The sequence below is a fragment of the Tyto alba genome, unplaced genomic scaffold, assembly GCF_018691265.1.
Source record: "Tyto alba isolate M040663 unplaced genomic scaffold, T.alba_DEE_v4.0 Super-Scaffold_46, whole genome shotgun sequence".
Taxonomy (NCBI): Eukaryota; Metazoa; Chordata; class Aves; order Strigiformes; family Tytonidae; genus Tyto; species Tyto alba.
In genome coordinates, this window is record NW_024881322.1 from 810,685 (window position 1) to 833,427 (window position 22,743).

The window sequence follows — 22,743 nt, forward strand, 5'->3', positions numbered from 1 at the left end:
ACTGTATGGGTTTATAAATATTATTTTTTTATATATCTTTTTGACCTTACTAGCTTTACTTTATGATCATCTTTGACATCATCGGAGTCACCCTTAGCTCATTTACAGGTTCCACAGCTCTGTTAGCACTGTTTTACTATGTTCACTCATTATAAAGGGACCAGTGATTGGCAGGAAAAGAAAACAATAATTTTGAGATGAAGCAGAAATAAGTGTTGAAAGAAGGGGAGAGAGGAAATGCAATTCATATAGAAAGCAAAAGAATTACATGTGTAAAAGACCGCCAGAACCTTGTTCAAATGGAATTGTTCCATTTGCTCCCAATTCGTAGGCTTCAAGAAGTTTTTACAGTCGGCAAAGTACTTGGTGGGCAGTTATCACACGTCAGGTTTTCAGCTGTCATGCACATCAGTACTGCATTGCTGTGATTGTTCTGAGACAGCTCTCTAAAACGCTTCCACTCGTACAGCATCTGAGGACTAGGGTCTAACCACGCACCATAACCCCGTGACGTGTTAACACTGAGTAAGAGCTCAAATCTTAGCCTAATAAATCTAGGCTACAATTTTTCTATCCTCAGTACCTCTACTTGTCCCACAACATATTTGCAAGTCAGGAGGTTTAAAAAGTCCATTTTATTGTGACTGAGTACCTCTAGATTGTGAAAAATTACTAGAGAATAGAATTATCAGTAAGGGATTCCTATGAGCCATTGCTGTTAATACAACACGAGGAAATGCAATTCTGTTTTCCAGTGAAGGTCTTACTGACAACTTGGAGGAGCTTATACTTTCTAACTCATCAGTAAGAAATATACGGAGTACCAAAACTGTATCTTCTGTTGAGATGCTACTGCCAGATTGTTGTCATGTTGACAGAGAATGAAGGTCCCACCTAGACTAACTGTGCTGCCTAAGCAGAGTTAGTACTGCAGAAGTGTCACTTTTTGGGGAGCTGTGAGTTTGCCTTAACCCAGCAGTAGCAAGGATCCCCTGTTACGCTACTCCCTACATGACAGCTATGACTATTATCTTTTACAACACAATAATTGGAACATACAATGTATGATTTCAGAGAGGGGGGAAAAAAAAAAAAGAACAAAACATAACACACAAAGGGTCAGCATAACATTTTTTCTTCCTGGTCAGTGATTATTACAAAAAAAAAAAAAAAAAGAAAAGAAGAAAAGTAATCTTAAAGAACTTTAATTCTATAGTTTTTACTAAGACATCACAAATACCTTTCCACAGTATGCCCTACTTACATGTTTCAGTTTCATTGTCAAGAGCAGGACAGATTTTATTTGTACAATCCTCCAAGTATAATATATCGTTTGCATGCAAAAAATACTTATGTTACAAAAATTCAGAGTTTATTTAACTTAACACACTATTTAAACACAAGCATAAAAACAAAATCCAGAAAGTATTCAACTACACAAACTAACGTTATTATGCAGGCATGCAAGCATCAGAAGTCAGCTGAACTGCAGTTCCCAGACCAAGCCTTTTGGGCTGTGCTATACTCTGAAACAGAAGACCAACTCTGAATCTCTGTATCTCCACCTTGAAAGGACATTTTTAGCGTTCCAGTGATGTTTAAAACTCATTCCAAGAAAAACAGAAAAATCTTCATCACCAAATCCATGACATAGATCTATGGACACAAACATCCTGGATCCACAGTCTTCCTGTTATGTTTTCCTTGATAACATAGTAAATAAATAAATAAATGTAGACGTGCTTTCATCTGCTGAGTTTCTGCTATTTAAAATGCAAGTAAATATAGCAGGAAAGCCTGCCCACCCCCCCTCCTCCTTTTTTTAAAAAAAAAACAAAACCGAGCAAGCACTAAACTTCAGTGTTGTTAAACTGACAATTTCTTCTGTATATTTTGGAATTGTTGCAAGAATGCCTTTTGTATTCTGTCCTGTATGAAAGATCTTCGTATTGTTAGAGCTCCAGTAACACTTCTCAAAAGAGCACCAGCTGTTGTTTCATGAGAAAACCCCTAAAGAGAATTAACCAAGTGTCACAAAGGGCTTAAGTCTTCTGCTTCACAGTAAGTCTGGTTGCTCTTGTTTGTTTGTTTGTTAACAGGTTACCTAATTTTCAGAGTCCGCTTTGCAATCTTAATGTTGCCAATTTTTAGTTTGGTTTTTTTTGGACAAGGTGTTTGACTTTCCTAAAATTCTTGTGACATTCAAGACTTTATAGATTCTTGACAGACTTTCACACTTTCTAACCCTCCAGGCTGCTGATGAATATACACATCCACATACATGCAAGTCAGCAAAATCACAGAAAGGGTTGAGTTGGCAGGGACCTCAAAGCCCCCCAGTGCCCCCCCCCTGCCCCGGGCAGGGCCCCCTTCCCCCAGCCCAGGGGGCTCCCAGCCCCGTCCAACCTGGCCTTGAGCCCTTCCAGGGAGGGGGCAGCCACAGCTGCTCTGGGCACCCTGGGCCAGCGCCTCACCCCCCGCACAGGGAACAATTTCCACCTTATATATAACCTAAACCTACTCTCTTTCACCTTAAAACCGTCCCCCCTCGTCCTACCCCCACCCCCTGACCCAGAGTCCCTCCCCACCTTCCCTGTCCCCCCTTTAAGCCCTGGGAGGCCACTCTCAGGGTCCCCCCGGAGCCTTCTCTTCTCCAGGCTGAACCCCCCCAACTCTCTCAGCCCGGCCCCCCAGGGGAGCTGCTCCAGCCCCCCCAGCATCTCCGTGGCCTCCTCTGGCCCCGCTCGAGCAGCTCCGGGTCCTTCTGCTGTTGGGGGCCCCCGAGCTGCCCCCAGCACTGCAGGGGGGTCTCCCCAGAGCGGAGCAGAGGGGGACAATCCCCCCCCTGGCCCTGCTGCCCCCCCTGCTCTGGCTGCAGCCCAGGACACGGGTGGGTTCTGGGCTGTGAGCGCACGGGGCTGCCTCACGGGCAGTTTTCCCCCCACCAGCACCCCCAAGTCCTTCTCCTCAGGGCTGCTCCCAATCCCCTCCTCGCCCAGCCTGGATCTGTGCTGGGGGTTGCCCCGACCCCCGGGCAGGACCTTGCCCTTGGCCTTGTTGAACCCCACGAGGTTTGCCCGGGCCCCCCTCCCCAGCCTGCCCAGGTCCCTCGGGATGCCACCCCTGCCCTCCCGCGTGTCCCCCACCACACAGCTCGGGGTCGTAGGCAAACACAACCATCCTTAAGTAGTTTGGAAAGCTATAACCTATTGCACTGTGCATACTTCTTTATAGACATGCAGTTACACTTCATACAGTGACCTCGGATACAGCAGCATCTTAGACACAAACACAGCACAGTGCTAACGGTATCAAAAAACACACCGATTCTCAGCTGACAGCAGTTGCTGCTCAGTTTACTACATCAAGACTATTATGCAGGCTACCATTAACCATGTTTTATTATGGTAAGTGCTTTCTCCAATATGATTGCAATGATTGCAGAGTTTCTCTTTTGGAGCTGCTTTTGCTATAAATTTACCTAGTACTGTGTGAAAGCTATAGTCATTCTTTCCTTCTGCGATCTCCAGTGTCAGAACCCAAGTAGCCTTTAACAGATGACAGTTTGGCAACAAGACTTTTACTGTCTACCTTCAACCTAAGAACTCACATATTTGGCATCTTCTTTCTTCACATTTTGCTTTTTTATTTCTTACAGTTTCATCTGTTGAAATTTCTGCATATAACAGAGCATGCATGACATCCATATTAACTCAGAGATTTTTATTGCCTTTCTTTCTGACAAAAACTAGGTCATGTCATCTTCCTTTGCATTTCGAAATCATGTTGAGTCACCATGCTGAGTTTGATTACTTATGATGCAAACAGCTATACTTAATACAGCTAAATCTTAATACACATTTGATCTGGACAATTTGGCAGCCCCAGAGAAAAGCTATTCCTCTCTAAACAGACAATAAAATGTAAAGCTACAACAAAGAACGTTGGTTTCATCATCAGTTTCAATGTCGCCATAACTGGACTATACATCTTTGGTTTGAATTCCCACTTTAGTTGAAGCTTTCCTTTTATTTAAATAGCTGAATTTCACACTGTTGCAAAAGTTGAAAGTCCTGAAAAACACTGTCTCTCCCCAATTACACAGACTTAATCCTGTGTTGGCCACTGTCATCATCTCCACATTGTAAACTATCACCAACCACCAACAAAAAACAATGAAACAAAACCAAAAAACAACAACCACCCAAAAACCCCAAATCCATTCTTTGGTCTGCCCATTTTTTCTTCCCCATATTAGCTGGCAAAAAAGGGCTCATTTTCTAGTTTGGCAGACAAGCATAAATGAACAGAGAAGAGACATCAGTACATGAACAAGAAGTTACCTTCACTTCGGCTTTGTCTTTTCTGCCTTAATCTCCAAAACCTACTACATGCAACAACTGTTCTCCTGAAAGGCAAACGTAGCCCTGGGACATAAGAATTTAGAAAAGCACATGCTGTGTGTCCTACATTCCCTTAAATAAAGTGTAGGATAAGCACATTTAGTGGGACAAGACAGTAAATTTTGAGTGTAATTAAGCTGTAAAACCTAGGGAGGTTAAGTAATGAAATCCAGGGATGTTGTAGATTTTCTGCCACTTACAGTTCAAAACAAAACTACCTCTTCTGAGGAAGATATGCCATACACCAAAAAAGTTTATAGGTGCAATATGGTAATTACTAGGAAAGTCTATGGATAACACACACTTGACTGTAGTGTGGTGTTATATATTAGATCATAACGGCCTCTTCTTACTTTAGAGCAATATAAAATGAATGCATCGTTACCTAAACATTTTGCAATTTTCCCAAAGAAAACTGGCTAAGAATACCTCCCACCATGAAAACAAAACCGGAGGGAGTTTCAAAATAAACCACTCTCCTGCTGTTTTTAACAAATGGTTTGGCTCTCCTGCTAAGATGAAAACACACAAAAGTAACAGTTCCCCGTTACCCCAGCAAATTTCCATTGGCCACTGCATACCATCAGCGGCACGAACTAAATCTATCGTATCCTCCACAAAGCTGATCACAGAAAGCAGTCCCCAGCAAAGTCACCCAGAGCTAATCTCACTCCAGTGAGACTAACATGTTTGTTCATTTCGAATTCCTAAATTCTTTATCTCCTGCTTTGGACAATTTGCTGTGGACTCCGAAAGCATCACATTACCGGGAGTTTTGTTATGATAATTCAGTTATAGATTTGCTTGAGGATGGTCAAATTTCTCTGTTACAGAATAACACAACACTTAATTGCTGCCAAAAGGGAAACATTCCTGCTTTCTTCCCTCCTCCCCTGTCTCCCCACTCCATATAGTAGAACCAACCCAACCTGACAGTAAACCAGTTCAAGAAGCAAAGAGAGCCTTTGCCGAAATTTTCATCAACTAGAAGCAATCGGATGTCCACTGGCTCATTTTTCTGAGCAAACCTGCCAGAGAATCAGACAAGTAGCAGCGCAACAAAAAGAGCAGAAACATACAGCTAGGAGAAGGTTAAAAAAATCCCATACTTTTTGGCAGGTATCATTAGATGGTTTAGTTGCACCATGAAATGACATTCTTAGAATTACATCTTCCTGTTAAATAGCTAAACAAAATAAAAGCATCTTCATTCTTATTTTAGGATTATTGATGCACAATATAGTAGCACACTGGATTGAAAGGAAAATTTAGTGACTTTCTTTCTCCACAAGCCTTTTGAAAAGTGAAGAATACCACTTTTGTGCAAATATGCACGGTCACTATAATTACTTATGGCCAGGATATTATATATATTGTTTTAAATAGGAATTCACTTACACTTATATTAATTTACCACAGTGACAGTTCTGCCTTATTTGGCACAGGTTTGGATACAATCAGCAGTACATTCAGATCTTGATCAAGTGTCTAACATCTGTCCATCCATGCTGACAATTTAAATGAATTTTACTGTTAAATTTTTTAAGAGTCTGAAATTTTTTAGTTGTATATCCACTGACATGTCCTATTCCAATATTAAATTTTGATACTATTTACCCAGTATCAAAAAGTACATTTACGGATGCTTTGGTAACAAATTAATCTATTAAGAATCTATTTTTCCAGCTAAAATTTAGAGACAGGGAAGGAAAAAAAAAATTACACTCATGAAAAAGGCATTTATACATATTAAAATTTAAGACAACTTAAAATGGTTCTCCTACAGATTCTCAGAACAGTGATCCATGGAACCACCCCATGAAGCAGTTTAGTCACTGAACGACCACATCTGTTTAACCCACTGTGCCATAAGCCAGCTCAAACACAAGTCCTCCAAAAGTCACAGGTACCAGCAGCAAACCTTCAGGTTACCATCACCTGGCAGCACCTCTTTATAATTCAGTGTTTCCCATATCCTTGCCCTTTTTAATGCTTTGCTGCACCCCCAGTTTGAGTGCTGTGAAAGTATTCTAGACTCTCATCACATTTACATTTCACAATTGCTGAAATTGCTCTGAAAGGGAATGACACAACCTGATAGATCCTTCTGACGGACAAGATTTTTGAAATCCATTCTGCCTGTAAGACAAATATCCCATCCCTAGAACAGCACTGTGATCCTTCTTTCCAGATCCCATGGATTCTATGGCCAGCTGTACCCCTATTGTACCATAAGTTATTTTTACTCTGCCAAACCATCTTCAGATCAACAAATGAACTGTAGAAAATAACTGTAGAAAAAGGTTGAGGCATGAGTAAGACAACATTCAAGACATTGATGCTGCAGGAGAATACATAGCGCAAATCAAACAGGCTGGGTTTCTGGCTCATGTTAACTGGCACTGTAGCACGGAACAGCAGTCAAGTTGTGATACACTGGAAGAAGTGACTGACCCCACACATAATGATTTTATTCTACACAACACCCAAAGGCCAGTCTTTTCTAGTCAGCTTCAGAATTGCTAGTCACATTAGTGATAGAGGAGAGCCCAAACATCACCTCGAGGTTACTTATCCAACTGTACTCTTCAATAGAACCAACTCTCCACTGCAGGATGGAAACGAATTTTTGAACTCTCATGAACGTAACAGCTAGCAGTATATTAGGATTGGTATATCTTTGTTACTTGCATGTCTACCTTGCAGGGAAATAATCCAGCACCCTGACTGTGATCCTTGAGGTTTTTGTACTTCTAACATATACGGTGCTCTAAAAAGGAACACAGTATGATTAATAGCAGCCATCAAAACTCTGGTCCCTAAAATCTTCAACAGAAAAGTAACAGCAACATACTTCCTTACCACAAGGTACCACGTAAATGGAAATGAATGAAGTTTTTTTGTTTTTAAAAACTGTCCCAAACATGGAACAAACTCTAGAAGTTTATGAATAATGATCACATTGCTTCCTCTCAAATACCACAGTTTGCTCCACAGTAACATATTACTATTTTATTATTAGAATTGCCTATGCTAACAGACACGTTCTTCTGGTATTCTATATTTTCAAAATCTATTCTTTTCTGCCACATTAAAGTAAATATGAATCCAATGCTCTTTAAAAAAAGTAGCTTCATTGTTCAACTCTTACTATGCAACATCTACTGTTCGTCCGGGAATTTTACAAATCTTGAAATGTTTTACAGGTCTCAAACATACTACATATTCTAGTCTCAATCATGTGGTAAACTCCATGAGAAAGGAACACAGGTTTGGTGTTCCAGACATTTACAGCAATTCAGAAGGAGGAAAACAGAGGCAGCAACGAGTCAAAAAAGCCTGAGCACTGTTCCAAAACTCACCCCTTCCTCAGTCACATCCTCCCACAACAACATTCCTACAGAAGTTATTACAAAAAGCCTTTCAGGATTGCTCACTAAAAATGCCGACAATCTTGAAGATCTTCAAAACTCTACTCTTTAATTTGCAGTTTAAGAATTGCAATCTTGGCAGGCAGAAGAATTCACCCCTCCATAAAAGGTACCATATAAAAGACTCATAAAATAATTTAAAATACATTCTGAGTTTAATTTTTAAATCATTCAGCAATTTCATCATCTTTCGGTTACCTGACATGTATGTTTATCACTCAACTGGCAAAAAAAAAAAAATAAAAATCTACATGGCATATTCTGAAATATTTAACTAGTATCAGGAAGGGCTGGTTACCATGATACAGCTTCAGGTTGGCTTTCTCTTAAGTATCTGGACCACCTCCCCCCCTCCCCACCAGCAAACCCCGTTAAGGAACTTGCCCCCTCCCCCCAGCTGATTTCTCACGGGCTTATACTGCCTCTTATCTGTGAGTAAGAAGAATCCTCTCCCAGGTCTGCTTAATAACAAAATAGAATAACTGCTTTATTTCTTGCAACTGCTCTCCTCCAAGCAACTTGTCTTCACTTTACTCCAAGGTTATACTTCAAGCTTTTATGACAATACTGTAATACCACAGTGGTGGAAAAGGCCTTAAGTTAAGATCACTAAAGAGTGTATGACAAAAACCGCTACTTCAGCCAACACAGAGCTCTGTGTTGATGCACGGAGGCAAAAGCCTGGATGACTGCACGCACTAGAAGTCCATTTCAGCTGCTCTAAGATGGTGTTATTTTTCCCCAGACACCTTGCCATGCTTGTACCTTTATATCATGGCACACAACTACCAAGGGAACAAACACAAGACTGAAATGTTAATACACTACTACACTGTCTTCCCTAAAAAGTCAAAATACGCCAGAGCTACCAGAGATTGGACAGCAGCTTTCCAATATTTCCTAGGTAAAGATGCTCTGCTTAGGGGATGACCCCAGAATTCCAACTGCTCTTATAAAAACATTACATATCAAATGACCTAGTTATAAGAGTATTGGGTTTGCTTTTTTTTTTTCTTTCCCTACATTATCTTGGCTTCTTTTGATTTATAATAAAATCATTTTTTAATGTTATCTTATAGGTCCTGTGATTTTTGTCATGACAAGAAAATATGGTTCCTTGCTCTCTCCTTGACCATTCCTTCACAGATAAAGCCGGTGAGTTTTTGGCACTTCATTAAGGCAGACATTTGTCCAGTTTTTCATACACCTGTTCTTCTTGCAACTTTTCAGTGTCTTGAAGGAACAGGAAGTCTCAGTCTAACCAGGCCCACTCATTCACTAAAAAAAGAGTAAGAGATCAGTACCTCTTCAAGACACACGGTTTCCATTAGAAGAAGACTGCTTAATATCACAATTGCAATTCTACTTCATAAAGCAGGAAAAAAAACACATAGTAGATTAAGGAATTTAATCCTCTTTTATGACTTTTTTTTTTTTTTCCCACTTTAAGGTAGCTTTTTTAAATTATGTCCAACAAAGGAAAACACAGATCTGATGTTTAGATCTGAACCTTTCAAACTTGTTCTAACTCAAGCAGCCTTTACACTAATTTTGCTAATGCCCTTTTTTATTACTTGCTGAAAAAAAAATACCAGAATTGCTTAGATGTGTATAGTGTAAAAAACCCACAATTTATCATCTTAAAGCAATAAAAAATTAAAAATAGTACTTTACTTTCTGTGACAAAGTGTATTTATATGTAAATTGGAATTGCATTAAGACGCAGACAGCATTTTAAAATAACTCTATTAAATTAAACTAGATGAGCTGGTATTACAGAAAAAGTTTAATGACATGCACTTCAAAACGTAACTTAAAAGGACTTAGTTCATAAGAGCAAAAGCATTTGCAATCACACTGAAGTTTTAAAACTAGCAGCTCTGATCCTCACTTATCAGGCATGGGAGGAATCTTTCCCCAATTTTCACATCAACCTTTTGAGCATTCATTACCGAGCTACTTGAAGAAAATGGCAAGAAAACATCTTTTGAACAAAAATTACTATTACTAAGAGCTGGTCTATCACTTTGCTTCTGAGGAATGCTATTCTGTTATGTTCATAAAAACAACAAACATTTGGTATATTTAATCTTGACACCTCTGTTGGTTGCTAGAACTTAAATTATACTTTAAATTTTAGTATTTATTCTCAAAGTTCAGTAAAAATATTTTACATGCCTTGACTTAATATTCACTTCAAATTTGGGATATTAGCATTAAAATATGTTCTTCCAAATTACCTCAGCTTCACTACATATATCTAAGAGGATACCACTAGGTCTCCAAGCACACAATTTTTAAAACAGGCTTCTTCACACAGACACTTTTAGAACTATATATTTTTTCTTAGTCTGCTTTTGAAAACTTTCCAACTACCTATATAGTGCAGAAGAATATTTTTTTTTTTTTTGTGGGTGACCTGCAAGAAATTTACTATTTTAAATGAGGGAAATAAGTTTTCTGTACCAGTTTTTCACTTCCAAGTTCTGTCTCTAGAATATGTATAAAACCCAAATGCAGGGATGGAATCTCTCTCATCCATCAGCTATGAATCACATGTGCTACTTTCAGTTAATTGAAATATAAACATGCATTTGAAGACTGCTTGTGCATATAGACACACAAAACAGTTTACATGTAAAGTAAAAATCTACTTCTAGATAATCAAGTCTATGAAAATAAAATACTAGATTTAAATGGCAATTTTTTTCAAACCTAAAGTGCCTACCTTAGACTACTAGTATGCTCTTTTATTTGGAAAGGTTACTTTATCTGTCCAAATAAAGTAATTCCGTACTTACTCTTTAATACAGTGTAGGTCACTTAGAAATTAAACACATACACGCACAAATCTAGACATAGAGAGCATTAACAGAGGACACGTGCCTGAAAGTGCATCTTCCCCACCAAACACCTAAAGGAATCCCTCTGCCTATTTTTTTAGATCAATTCCCAGCCTCCCACCCCGAAGATACACGTTCCTTCCTACAAGTGTTCATTACAGTTTAGTTCCCCACTTCTACGCATCCAGCATTGTTTCACCTGCACTACCACAGGTTTTCCTCCCAGCTCAGAATACACGGGGCATGTTATTGAGCTGCATGACTGGCTCGGTTGCAGTCAAAGAGGTAGCCCCGATCTTGTTCCACCACCAAGCCTCTACCTGATATCATCTCTGTCAGTCCTTTGACCCTGCATTATTCAGCTCTCTAACAAGGAGAAGACTGGACCAGTGAGAAGATGACAACAGTATTTCAGTGGGTGGTGATGTAGAGGATAAGAGGTAACAACTTTCTTTTGCCAGGCAGGCCATAGCATCTAATGAATCCCTCTGCAGAACTCTTGTGTTTGACTCACCAAATTGAGACACAAACATTCCCCTCTAAAGCTAGAATTTTCTGGAGAGCTGTCACATCTCTGCAACACTGCTTCCTTAAGGGCACCCCAATCAGAAATTCAACAAGAGCAAGAGGGAATGATGTTTCCCCTCAACTGTTGATATGCTACATAGTTCAAAGCCTACAAAATGCATTATGTTTAGTAAATAGTAATATATTGGGCCACCTACTTCAGATCTGACCTCCCTTCCACTGTATAACAGTTAAAAAAAAAAAAAAAAAAAAAACAAAAACGAGGGGAGGGAACAGCCTGCAGGGCACAAAAAACAAACAGTTGTCTGGTCAACAAAATAGCAAAAGAAAAGATACTTCTAAAAAGCCACAGAAGACCACTGAAGCAAGACTTGGCAACAATGCCAGACTTTTTCTTTTTTTTTCCCCCCTCTGCAGATACCACAATATAGCAGAGGAAAGATAAAACAGTAACTAACAGTTTATGCAACAACTGTTACATATGACAACTGTGTTCTAGGCCTAGCTTCAGCCAGCAAAGAAACAGAAGGCCTCACCCAGAGAAAGAAATGGGAAGAACACAAAGCTAATTCTGAGCTTTAACCTGGGTCTAGAGGGGCAACTAAAGAGGTCTAGGATCTTTTGATACTAGTAGAGCGGTAATAAACAGTAATAAAAAGAATAAAAAATAACTATTTACACCTGGTTCACCCCTAGAACAGTATGTTTATTTCTAAAAAGTGAAGATTTGATTAGGATTTGGTCATATTTCTAGTCATATTTGCTTAACCGTTTGTCCTTCAGGCAGGCAGTAACATACTACAACTCTCGGACACCCTGCCACATCCCAACACTCCTCCTCCAAGCACTCGAGGGACCTCCTGCCCTGCTCCTGCCCCAAATCCCCTGCTCCCAACCCAGAGCAATGGCTGAACCTCACTATACAGCGGCGTCGGGCAGGTCCTTCGTGCAGGAAAGACCCAGTTCAGATTTCTGATGCAATAAACCTTACCCATAAAGTTAGAAACCCACCTAGTGCAGAATCCATAACAAGTGAGTTATGGCATATCACTGGAAATTATCACACATTACTCAAAAGAAAGATTTGCTTTAATCCTCTTGGAACAATTTATTGAAAGCCAAGTCAAACTGAAAGCTAACCCTTTATTACAGTTAAGGAGTATTTGTTTTTAAATAAAATGATAAAAGAAGGACAAGGTCCCTTTAACAGAAGTATGGGGGGGGACTTTATTTGTTAAGGGGTTTTTGTTTCATTTGATTTCTTTTGAGTCTACTGTCCTATCTTCTCTATTACATATATATTCTTTCCATTTGAAAAAAAAAAAAAAAAAACGACAACATTAAGTTAAAAGTTATTTTCAAGGTAAACTTTGAAACTGCTGAGAAGTGCTAATAACCAAATTTAGAATATTTGAAAGGTTGCTATCTTTTCACTTACCAATATACAGCTACTGTATTTATTCAAACCAAGTATGAACCCGTATAAACCAAATATATATGTTATTTCCATTCTATTCCGTTCAAAAAGCACACAGATCTGATTTAATTATTTTTTTTTTTTCAAAAAAAAGGTCACATTAACACTCAGTATATATTTACTTTACGCTAGCATTTCCTAGAACTGAAACCTAACCCTTTCACAAAGGGCAGGAAAATAGAAGTAGTGTTCAAAGTCTTTAACTATTATCAAGAGTCTCAGCTTTCATTTATCAGGTTCGTGTAGCTCTTGGGGTTGAGGAGAAAGCCTTGAAAACATTGACAGAAGTAACTGATGAAAGTTTGCTTGTTTGAACTACTTTTCCATAGCTTTGTGGGCATTACCATTTTATCAGAACCACCACACTTCAGAGTGTTACTTGCAATGACTTCACTTTCACTATAAAAGACATTTATATATATATATATAAGAGTACTATTATTGTACTATTATGAGAGATAATTTTCTGTAGTCCCTAAACACAAAGAAAGACTGAAGAATTACTACTTCTGTTCAAAGCTTTTCTAGCAAGTGCCACTATGTTTCACCAGTTAAAACTCCTCTAGTTACAAAACCATGCTTTCGCAACTAACTCTTAATACAACTTCACACTTTTGTGGGTGACCCTTGGAAATCATCCACCAAAGGTCATTAATACCGATCTGTTGGTCAAAACTCCACCTTCTACCAACTAATAGAGTGGGGAGCTGCAAGTTGATTTAAAAAAAAAAAAAAAATCAGCAAACAAACAAGAAAAACCCTGCTACTAAAAAAGATAACTAGTACACTTGATAAATCAGAGGTTATGTTGTTTTTTTTTTCAGTTACATAATGCTAGATGATTTTCCCAATAAACATTTTCAATTGATATACTCTCATGTGTCCCCATCACTGGTAATTGTGCCTACTTACCAGCTAGCCCCTGCTAGTTATGTTTCTTTAAATTCTGTTCCTGGTAGCTGAAAACAGATGACTTACTTCTTGTTTCCATAAACATTTAATTAATTTTGCTTTTAAAAGTAGAAGTTGGTATCCCCTGATGCTTGCATGATGTTCTCATTATCAAATTCACTCTCAGGTAAATTCTCTACCACAAGAAGTACCCTTCCTTTTTCGTAACTGCATGTAATTCTTTCCCAGTTAATTGAACTGATGAGCAAGAATGCTGTTTAAATCACAATTACAGCTAAAGTTATAAATAAAACTCTTTGTAAAAATGTGAGCACGAGGTTACACACATAGGATTTGCTAGTTTGAAACACGAATTAAAATCCCACGAAGTTTTAAATGTTTCCTCATCTTTAGAACTAGACTTACTTCTGTTACCCTTTAATTTTTTAACTCATGGTCTCATTAAGAAACCACTAACAACAACACAAAACGCATTACTCAGAAAGTAAGCATCCTCACGGTTCCAACACAATAGTAAAAAGTCTAAAAAAAACCCATCAAGGTAGTTTCAAAACAACATACAACCCAATAGCAAGTAGTTGCATAGCCAGCAGATATGGTAAGCAGATTAAAACCAGACGGCTGAAACTATTCCTGTCCCTAGCTCTGTGTATCTCATCCTCAAGGCCAGCGTACGATAGCTACTCGTGAACCACTGCCTGAACCAACATTTTTTTCAACCTGGCATGCCAAACCAGTTGCTAGCCACTGCCCCATCCATTTTGGTGCCACAACAGTATTGATCTTTCTTCTGCCAGTGTTTTACAGCTGACGCTGAACAAGTTTGGCTGTAGGAACTGGCTCAGAAGTCCTATCTTCATCATTTAAAATGCACGTGATAGAAAGAAACAATGTCCTACTGTTTTCTAAAAAAAAAAAATAAAAAAAAAAATTTAAAAAAAATGCAAACAGTTTTAACTAAAATCTAATCACTTCCCTGCAACTACTCTGAATGGACAAAAACACTTCAATTTTTACTGTTTTTAGCAAAGGAAAAGTTTGATTATTTCCAGTTGTAGGAAACTGTCGACTCACCATAATTTCATCCCCATTACATTTAAGAACATGTTTCATTAAAAATGCCTACTCAGTGATTTTCACACTTCATTCTGCAGTTTTCTCTATGAGCTGTAAAACTTTCAATTACTTGATCCAACCTAGCCAGTAAAAATCTTAATTCTGAAGAGCCATCCAAAGACCACAGTTGATAAAAATCACATAGTATTGCAGGAAGGAGAATAGTTTTAGTTTCTCTACTTTGGCTGTTCCCATATCTAAACTGTCTAATCTCAAGTGGCACACTCAAAAACTTGTTCATTTTTTATATACCTTTCCATGCTGCCGGCTTCTTAAAATGAAAAAGAGAATTACCAACATAAAATGCAGTAATTAGAGCCACAGAAATAGTACCCCACCAGAACACCTACGAATTGTTCACCCCAATTACACTATTCACATTCTTTTACAACAGCCCAAAGACGTAGAAAGACACAAGACAATAACAAGTTTGCTATTATTCTCTTTAACATGCCTTATTAAAAGTTCCTAACTCTGTAAAGCATATGCATCTGATTAAAGATGCAGCTACCTCACCATCTATCTACCAAGATACACTGTCTTCTGCTTAAACATTAAAGAAGCTACCCTCTTTTGAACCCTGCACTGGACAAGAGGAAGTCAGGGAAGTTACCGACTGGCCAAACCAGACCCCTTCAGGTCACCTTTGCTCCTCCTTCCTCAGGTCCAAATCCAGGGAGCACCCACTACTACTGCAGGCGAGGGCAGCACCCCTCTGCACTGTAAATACGGGCTGATATTCTCAGGGGACTTCGAAACGGCCCAAAACGATTCACCAGATCTCGAGTCAGTTATCACCTGCACCCTCTCAAATCTCATTACTTCTGACCAATTCATGAAAAGCAGTAAAAAAAAAAAAAAAAAACCAAACAAACAAAAAACAAACAACAACAAGACAAACAAACCAAACAAACCACCAACAACAAAACAAAACCAAAAAAAACCACAACACCTTCTTGTCCCTGTTACAGAGTTACAACTTTTGGCAGATAATGAAGTTTAATGCCAAGACACAAAGTCCAGCACACGGCTCCAGCTCCCTGAGTATCCCTGAACGCCTCCTCATTGCCCACCTTGAAACTTACGAACTTCAGGCATTGTCTTTGCAGACAGTCGGGAAAGAAGCTGGGATCAACATACAGCCCCCCTTGGTAGCCCGCAGGGATTCTGCTCTAGCCTCGAGAGGCAGTAAGTGCGACTTTCACAGGACGACAGACAGACAGACAGACAGACACCTCACTTCGCAAGACAGTAACTCCGAAACAGCCCTGCTGACCCACCCACTCCCTTCAAAGCAGAAGCTCCTTCCTTCCCGTCTGTTTGCTCGCAGAATAAGCTTTTCCCTGCAGTCCCGAGCCCCAGACGAGCCCCCCCACACCTGCAAACCCCCCAGTCCCAAGCCCAGGCTGCCTTCCCCCCCCCCCGCGCCCCGGACCCCCCCGCCGAGCGGCTCGGAAGCGCTTCCCCCTTTGACGCCAGCCGCCAGTTTCTTCCTCGTTTAAAAAGCCAACCCGCGCTCCGTCCACACACACACAAGGGAGGCGAAAAGAAATCATTTTTTTAAAAAAAAAAAAAAAAAAGGGGGGGGGGGCAAAACGCACAAACAAAAAACCACAACCCCGCAACTTACCACCCAAGTCAGTCCCCCGCTGCCGCCTCCTCCTCCTCCTCCTCCTCCTCCAGACTTTGCCATTTTCTGCCCGTTTCTCCTCAGCCGAGGCGAGGGCGCACGGAGGCAACCGAGAGGGCCGGCACCGACACCGACACCGAGCCTCGCCGCGCCCGCCCTCCGCGCTTCGCCCCGGGAGCCGCCGCAGCCCCTCGCCCGCCGGCACACACACACACACACACACACACACACACACACACACACCCCCGAGCCCCCCGCCCCGGCTTCTAGTTCATGGCGGGGAGCGCGGCCGAGGCGAAGGAAAACAACCCGCCGCGCTGGGCGAGGGCTCCGACCCGCGGCGGGCAGGAAAGCGCCCGCCGGGGAAGGGAAGGGCCGGGGAAGGGAAGGGCCGGGGAAGGGCCGGGGAAGGGCGGGCAGCCGAGGGGGCCGCGCCGCCCGCACAAAAGCGCCCTGCCGCCGCCCGCGCTCCGACCGGAGGCCGGGCGGGCCCGGCCGGGCCTGCGGCTCTCGCTGCTTTAAAGGGACGGCCGGCCCCTTTCCCCCGCGGCGGCGGCGGCGGCGGCAACAACAGCCGCCGCTATCGCCGCCTCCCTCCTCCCCCTTCTCCTCCCCCCGCAGCCACAAAGGCCCGGAAAACAGATTAATAATAAAAAAATCTCCCCCCGCCCGCGCCGTGCCTTCCCTCCCCCCCCCCCCGCGCGCGCGCGCGCACCCGGCACGCGTAGTGCCCTCACAGGCCCCGCCCCTCACGCACGGCACGCACGCACCGCCCGGCCCCGCCCCGCTGCCCGGTCCCGGTCCCGGTCCCGGTCCCCCCCCCCCCCCCGCCGCTGCCGCCGCCGCCTCCCGCCCCGAGCCGCGACCGCCGCGCCCCCCCCCCCCGCCCCGGTCGTGAGCCGGCCCGCCAATCACTCGCGGGAGGCGGGCAGGCTGCGAGGGGCCAATGGGAGAAGGGGAAGGAGCGGCGGCCGCGCTGAGACGTCACCGCGCGTGGCAACAGGGAGGGCGGGCGGGGGGGGGGGGGGGGGGGGGGGGCGGACGCTTCGTGGGGGGAGCGCGCAGCGGCTTGTTCCCCGCGGCGGAGGGCGCGGGGCGGGCGGCCGCCCCCCCCCCCGGGTCCCGGCGGCAGCTGCGGCCGGGTTAAAGCCCCGGTGCTGCGGGCGGGAGAGTCGGCGAGGCCCTGCCCTCTCCTGGGCCGCGCTGCCCCGCTGCGGGGGCGCAGAATAAAGCACCCGCCGCTGTACGGAGCGCACACGCCTGCTCTGTATTTGCCGGTTTGGGGGGAAAAAAAACAAGCAAACAAACAAAAAAAAAACCAACAAAAAACAAACCAAACCACCACCCTGTGGTGCAATTTAGCATCTACTTCCTAGGCCTAAAGGAGGCGTGCGTACAAAGCCTAAAATTCACATTATTTTAAATATGAACATGAAAAATATTTACAGTTTAAGACACTTTCTACCAAAAGTAAAATATATATAGCCATAAATATTATGGTCATAGATTTTTGACAACCTTAAAAAAAAAAGAAAACAAACCAAACTTAGTTTCATGACCTGCAGCTTCTGTTAGTAATTTTCGTTTTGCCGTGTGAAATGCAGAAGACCTGCCTAGTCCACCCTGCTCCACTCCTTGAATTATTCCCGATGTGAAGCCACTAAAGGAGGGATTAGTGGGAGCGCCACATCTGAGTTAGTAGACAAATTGGTATCTGAAGAAAATAATTTCAACTGAATAGTAATAATTTAAGGGGTTTTTTCCATTTGCAAAATGCTTTTGCTAAGAAGTAAAGGGATTGGAAATGGAGCAGCTGCCTTTGAGGAGTCAGTTATAATGTTCAATTATGCCTCAAGGGAAAGATCAGAAGAATTTCTAGTAAATATTGCTTATTTAGCATAATTTTACTCTGCCGGTTTCTAAGGAACCTATTAAACTAATATCTAAATGCTGCACAGGGATTACAGAAAAATAATGGCATCTGCCTAGAAGGGACAGTAAGTTATCTGTTCCAGCCGGGTTTTATTGCGGCTGCAGGTACCTCTGAGCTGTGGTTTTCTTCTGGTGTAGGCTGTGTTTTTTTCTACTGCGGGCAAGATAAGAAAGTGTGTTTCTCGCAGAACAAGAATAAGGTAACACTTTCAGGGCTCAGCCTGGTGCTTCAGAGTTTTGGGCTTGTTGGTTAGAACGGGGATTTTTCCCCAACTCTCAAATTTTTGTGTAGGACCTGTTGAAATGAATCCTGCATGGTGAACCAGGAGCGCTGCAACGAACAGCGGGAGGACCGGAGAAAGCAGAATGAGTGTGAACAGTGTCTGTTCCAAGCTTTTTGCGTCGGTAGAGAACCGTTAATGTATAGGGCAGAAGCAGAACGGGTCACAAACACGAGGGTACTGCGCTCTCATTAGCTCCGGCTGTTTAGTCAACGGGCTGCTGCTGGTGGGGGAAGCGTGCCTTTTGCACTCATTTATCCTGAGCCAAGTAGAAGACAGAGATCTAGCTTGAAGGCAGCCAATTCTATACACATTAGAGAGAGACAAAGGGAGTTTCTTTCTTCTTAGCAGTTGCTGATCTTTGAATATGCATGGTCAGGCATGTTCACTCTGTGTGTCACGCTGGAGTACATACGGGGGGAGAGGACGTTTCTCCAAGCACCTCCTGCAGTCGGCTTTGCAATTACATTGTCCAAGTTGCTCTTCATTTAATTCTCATCGTACACTGTGCTACCTGCATGGCGCGTTACTGGCTTATTGTTTATATTGGTTTTATCCTTAATACTTACCTGTGGATGTTGAGTGGTTGATTGCATTCCCAGCCGGGTGGGATTGCGTGACAGAGTTCTTACGAGACTACAAGCAGCTGCCTCTGGAGAGTTCAGAGGTGAAGAAGTGAAACTAGATTGCCCGTCGCATTTCAAGTGATCCCTGCTAAAGCAAACATAGAATTACCTTTAAGCACCATGACATTGTGATGGGAGTGGGATTTCTTTGCTGGGTGCCACCTGCCCCAATCATGCACTACCAGTTTATGTCAAATGCTTGACGCTTATTGTGTGACATTTTGTATTAATAATCCCCTCGAGATAATATACACAAAATTCCTGTTTCAGTGCATTGGAGACTTACTTGTTCTCATAGTTGGAGACCATAATCTAAATAGAAGTACCCTACAGACTTTCAAAACAATTGTCTACTTAAACCACTTTCACTACTGTTGTTAGTAAGCAAAATATTTGTCGTAACATTACGTTGTGTTTAATTATTTTAGCAGTAAGACAGCTGTATGTATGATCTTTAAATATTTCCATATTTAATATGTACAAACTTCCCATCTACTGTAAGTTACCTGCTGCTTTTATTCTAGTTTACTTGCTGTTTACTAAAACCTTTTCTTTCTCCAGGGTTTTTCTGGGATCAGACTTAACGGGGCATAAAACTTGCCTATTTGTGAAACTATGCACATTTATCTATTCCAAGAACATACTCAGGTACCACCACTTACCTAAATGAGTGATCACAGCTCTCGGTTTACTGCATACTACACAGGAAAAAGCATAATCTGCAATTTTCATTGAAAATATTTATGGAACTAAGTCGATACCCACTACACTATACATTCCACATTGTACATAGTTGTGATAAGGTATAAACAAATACTGCATATTTTAATGTCAAATATTTACATTTGCAAAAAAAGTAATTTCCATATTCTGGTGCATTTTCAAACGTCATCATAATTCATTAACACGATTGAGAAATAACCGATCAAATTATTGAGTAGGATTCCGATAGTGCAATATGACAACTATCGACACACCTGCGCTGCCTTGGCTGTGAGTGAAATTCAGGCCATGGTTCCGAGGCACTGGAGAAAAGCCTACCCATCGCTGGACCGTCCAATGATGTAAGTTTGGCCGGGCCATGCCTATTTTCACAACTGTATTTCAAACAGCTCCGCCGCACTGGCAAGAGCACGCGCACGGACGTGTTTCCCCGGGGGGGTGCGCTGCCCACCACCCCTCCGGCCTGCGCCCCGCTGGGTGCCCCCCCGGCGCGCCCGGCAGCGGCTGCTCCCGGGGCCAGGCTCTTCCACAACCAGACTCTTGAAAAACTCCGGTTCGTTTCCATCCTAATCCTCCCAGACCAACCTGCCAATCCGTGGCAGTTTGGCTCAGGGTTTGAGCGGGTTAAACCCTGTTTACCCCCCAGTTACTCCCCCGTAACTAACCTGTTAGCTGCTGTGCCGCTGCTCGGCTGTGGAGGGCTCCGCGGCGGGGCAGCCCGGGGCGCTGCTGGGGACAAGGTCCAGCAGAAGCCCCAGCGGGAGCTGTGGGCAGCCCAGGGCCCCACGCCCACGGTCCCACTGCCCGGGACCCTGCCGAGCCCCCCGCCTTCCTGCTGGAGCCTCCCCACGGCAGGAGAGGTGGGCTGCGATGGGGACCTCTGCGCGGGGGGCTCGGCCTCTCCCGGCCCGCACCGTCCCTCCCACAGACCAGGGGCGTCGTGTCGCTTGTTAACATCAGATATTTCTCTGGGACTAGAAGTGCTTTCGTGTCCAAGTCCACCCAGTCTCCTTGCTGTCGGCTCGGTCTTAAACTGTGACTCGCTTCTGCTGAGCAGCATAAACAGAGCTGTTGCGAAGGCAGGAGCTGGTCATTGAAATGAAATATGCTTGTATGGAAATTCCTTGTCTGGGAGAAAGCTTCCTTGTGCAGCGACCACGTACAGCAAGAGACTGTGCACACAGAGGTGAAGCAAAGGAGGTTGAGCTGGGCCTGCTGGGAGGAATTCTCAGGATGAATAAAATTAATGCCTGTGATACTAACATCTGAGGTTTTTTAGAAGGGTTGGAGGCAGTGGGAAGAGCTGTAAATTCTTGGGGGGCAACGACAATATAAAGAGGCATAGAATAAAGAAGGCAAAGCTTTTGGAGATCTGTGCTGAACATACACGGCATAGAAACGGCCACCAGCAAGAGTGGAGGGGCAGACTGCTGCAATCATTTGGAGGCTGGGAATCACCAACTGCATTACGGCTTCGTTAATTAGCGTGGAGGATGCAAACAGCCAGCAAGGTTTTGGACGTGCCATGCCATTCAGCAAGTCCCTGCCCCCCTTGAGCGTGGGGCGGTGAGCGCAGCGAAGCACGCCAGGCTTTCCTCGCTCGGATAGCTTTTCTGACTCCCTTTCTCCCAGTCTCTCTATTCCAACTCCCCTGAAAAGGAGCTCTCTCATTCTAAAGAGGAATATCTTTCTGACCAAGACATGTAGTTTTGTTCCTAGCAGTTCACCTTTGAGCAAGAAAAGGTGATTCATTTTTACCCAGCAAGGTTCTTCTCACTTGTTGAAGGTCCGCGTTACCGGTGTATTTCTCCAGCCTTCCAGACAGAAATCCATGGTGGATCCAGAGCGAGTATCGAGACTGCTTCCTAATAGCAGAAAGTCACGTCTACTCATTCCTGGGATGGCAGGAAGGTGGAGGAGTTGTTACTACACAAGGCCTGTGTGGACATGTCGAATTTGTGAGGAAAAGTGATGACTGATGTAGCCAACAGAGAAGCCTCTATTCTAGGAACGACTAAAGAGATGGTACTTTGCCCTCTTAAGGTAAAATTCAGTCACCTCTGACACGTTACCTCTGTTCAGATATATGATTAGTAATTATGGGGGGCGGGGGGGGAACTAGAAAGGGCAAGCTTTCCTGTACAGCTTCATTTTGCCACCAGTTTTGACTGGAATCGATGACAACTAGGTCAGGACGTGCATTTGCATTTACCTTTCTCAGAATTGGGTTGTGCGGTCCTTGTGGCAATCCAAGAAGAGGAAAGTCTTAGGAAGTGGTACAGCCTCCACTTAGACCCACTGAGGCAGAGCACGTCATTAAGATGTGGCCAGTGCACTCACACATCTTATGCTGAGGTCTAAGGGAAAAAAGGCCACAAGTTTTGGAATATTAGGATCTGAGGCAAAGATAAACAGCAAGAGTTGAGTGAGTGTCCTGCAAACATCCAGCTGGAAGAAGGCTGGGGGTAGGCACACGTGAGGGCATCAGTGAGCAACACATCTGAGCACAGGAAGCTGGAAAGACGAAGGAACTACCCAAAAGAAAAGTCTGGTCTAACTGGGGAGGGTCCAGTCAGACACAGAGCAGCAGAACCACAGCCAGCCAGATTGAGGTTACCTGTGTGACAAATGAACAAACTCCTTCCAGCAAACTGGTACCGACAGCTCGAGTCTGTACTGGCTCCGTGCTTGGAATTACTAGACCGTGATATTTTTTATTTGGTACTAGATGCCCTAAAATTTGAATTACTGTTTTATAGCCCACAGTACAGGGAATGTGCTTACTGTGTGCTTCTGACAATTACAAAGCAGTTTCGGAGAGGAAGTGTACCCAATAATATT

General features: G+C 43.1%; 1 protein-coding gene across 2 annotated transcripts in view; it reads right to left on the reverse strand.

Annotated features, from left to right (window-relative positions):
- Window positions 1–16,969, reverse strand: part of TOP2B (DNA topoisomerase II beta) — a 66,347-nt gene extending 49,378 nt beyond the window's left edge. For both annotated transcript variants that reach the window (XM_032996955.2, XM_032996948.2), the window contains exon 1: window positions 16,341–16,969. In XM_032996955.2, the coding sequence (XP_032852846.1) occupies window positions 16,341–16,403 (63 nt within the window). In that variant the 5' untranslated portion in view covers window positions 16,404–16,969. The remainder of the gene's footprint in view (window positions 1–16,340) is intronic.
- Between the last annotated feature and the right edge of the window lie 5,774 nt (window positions 16,970–22,743).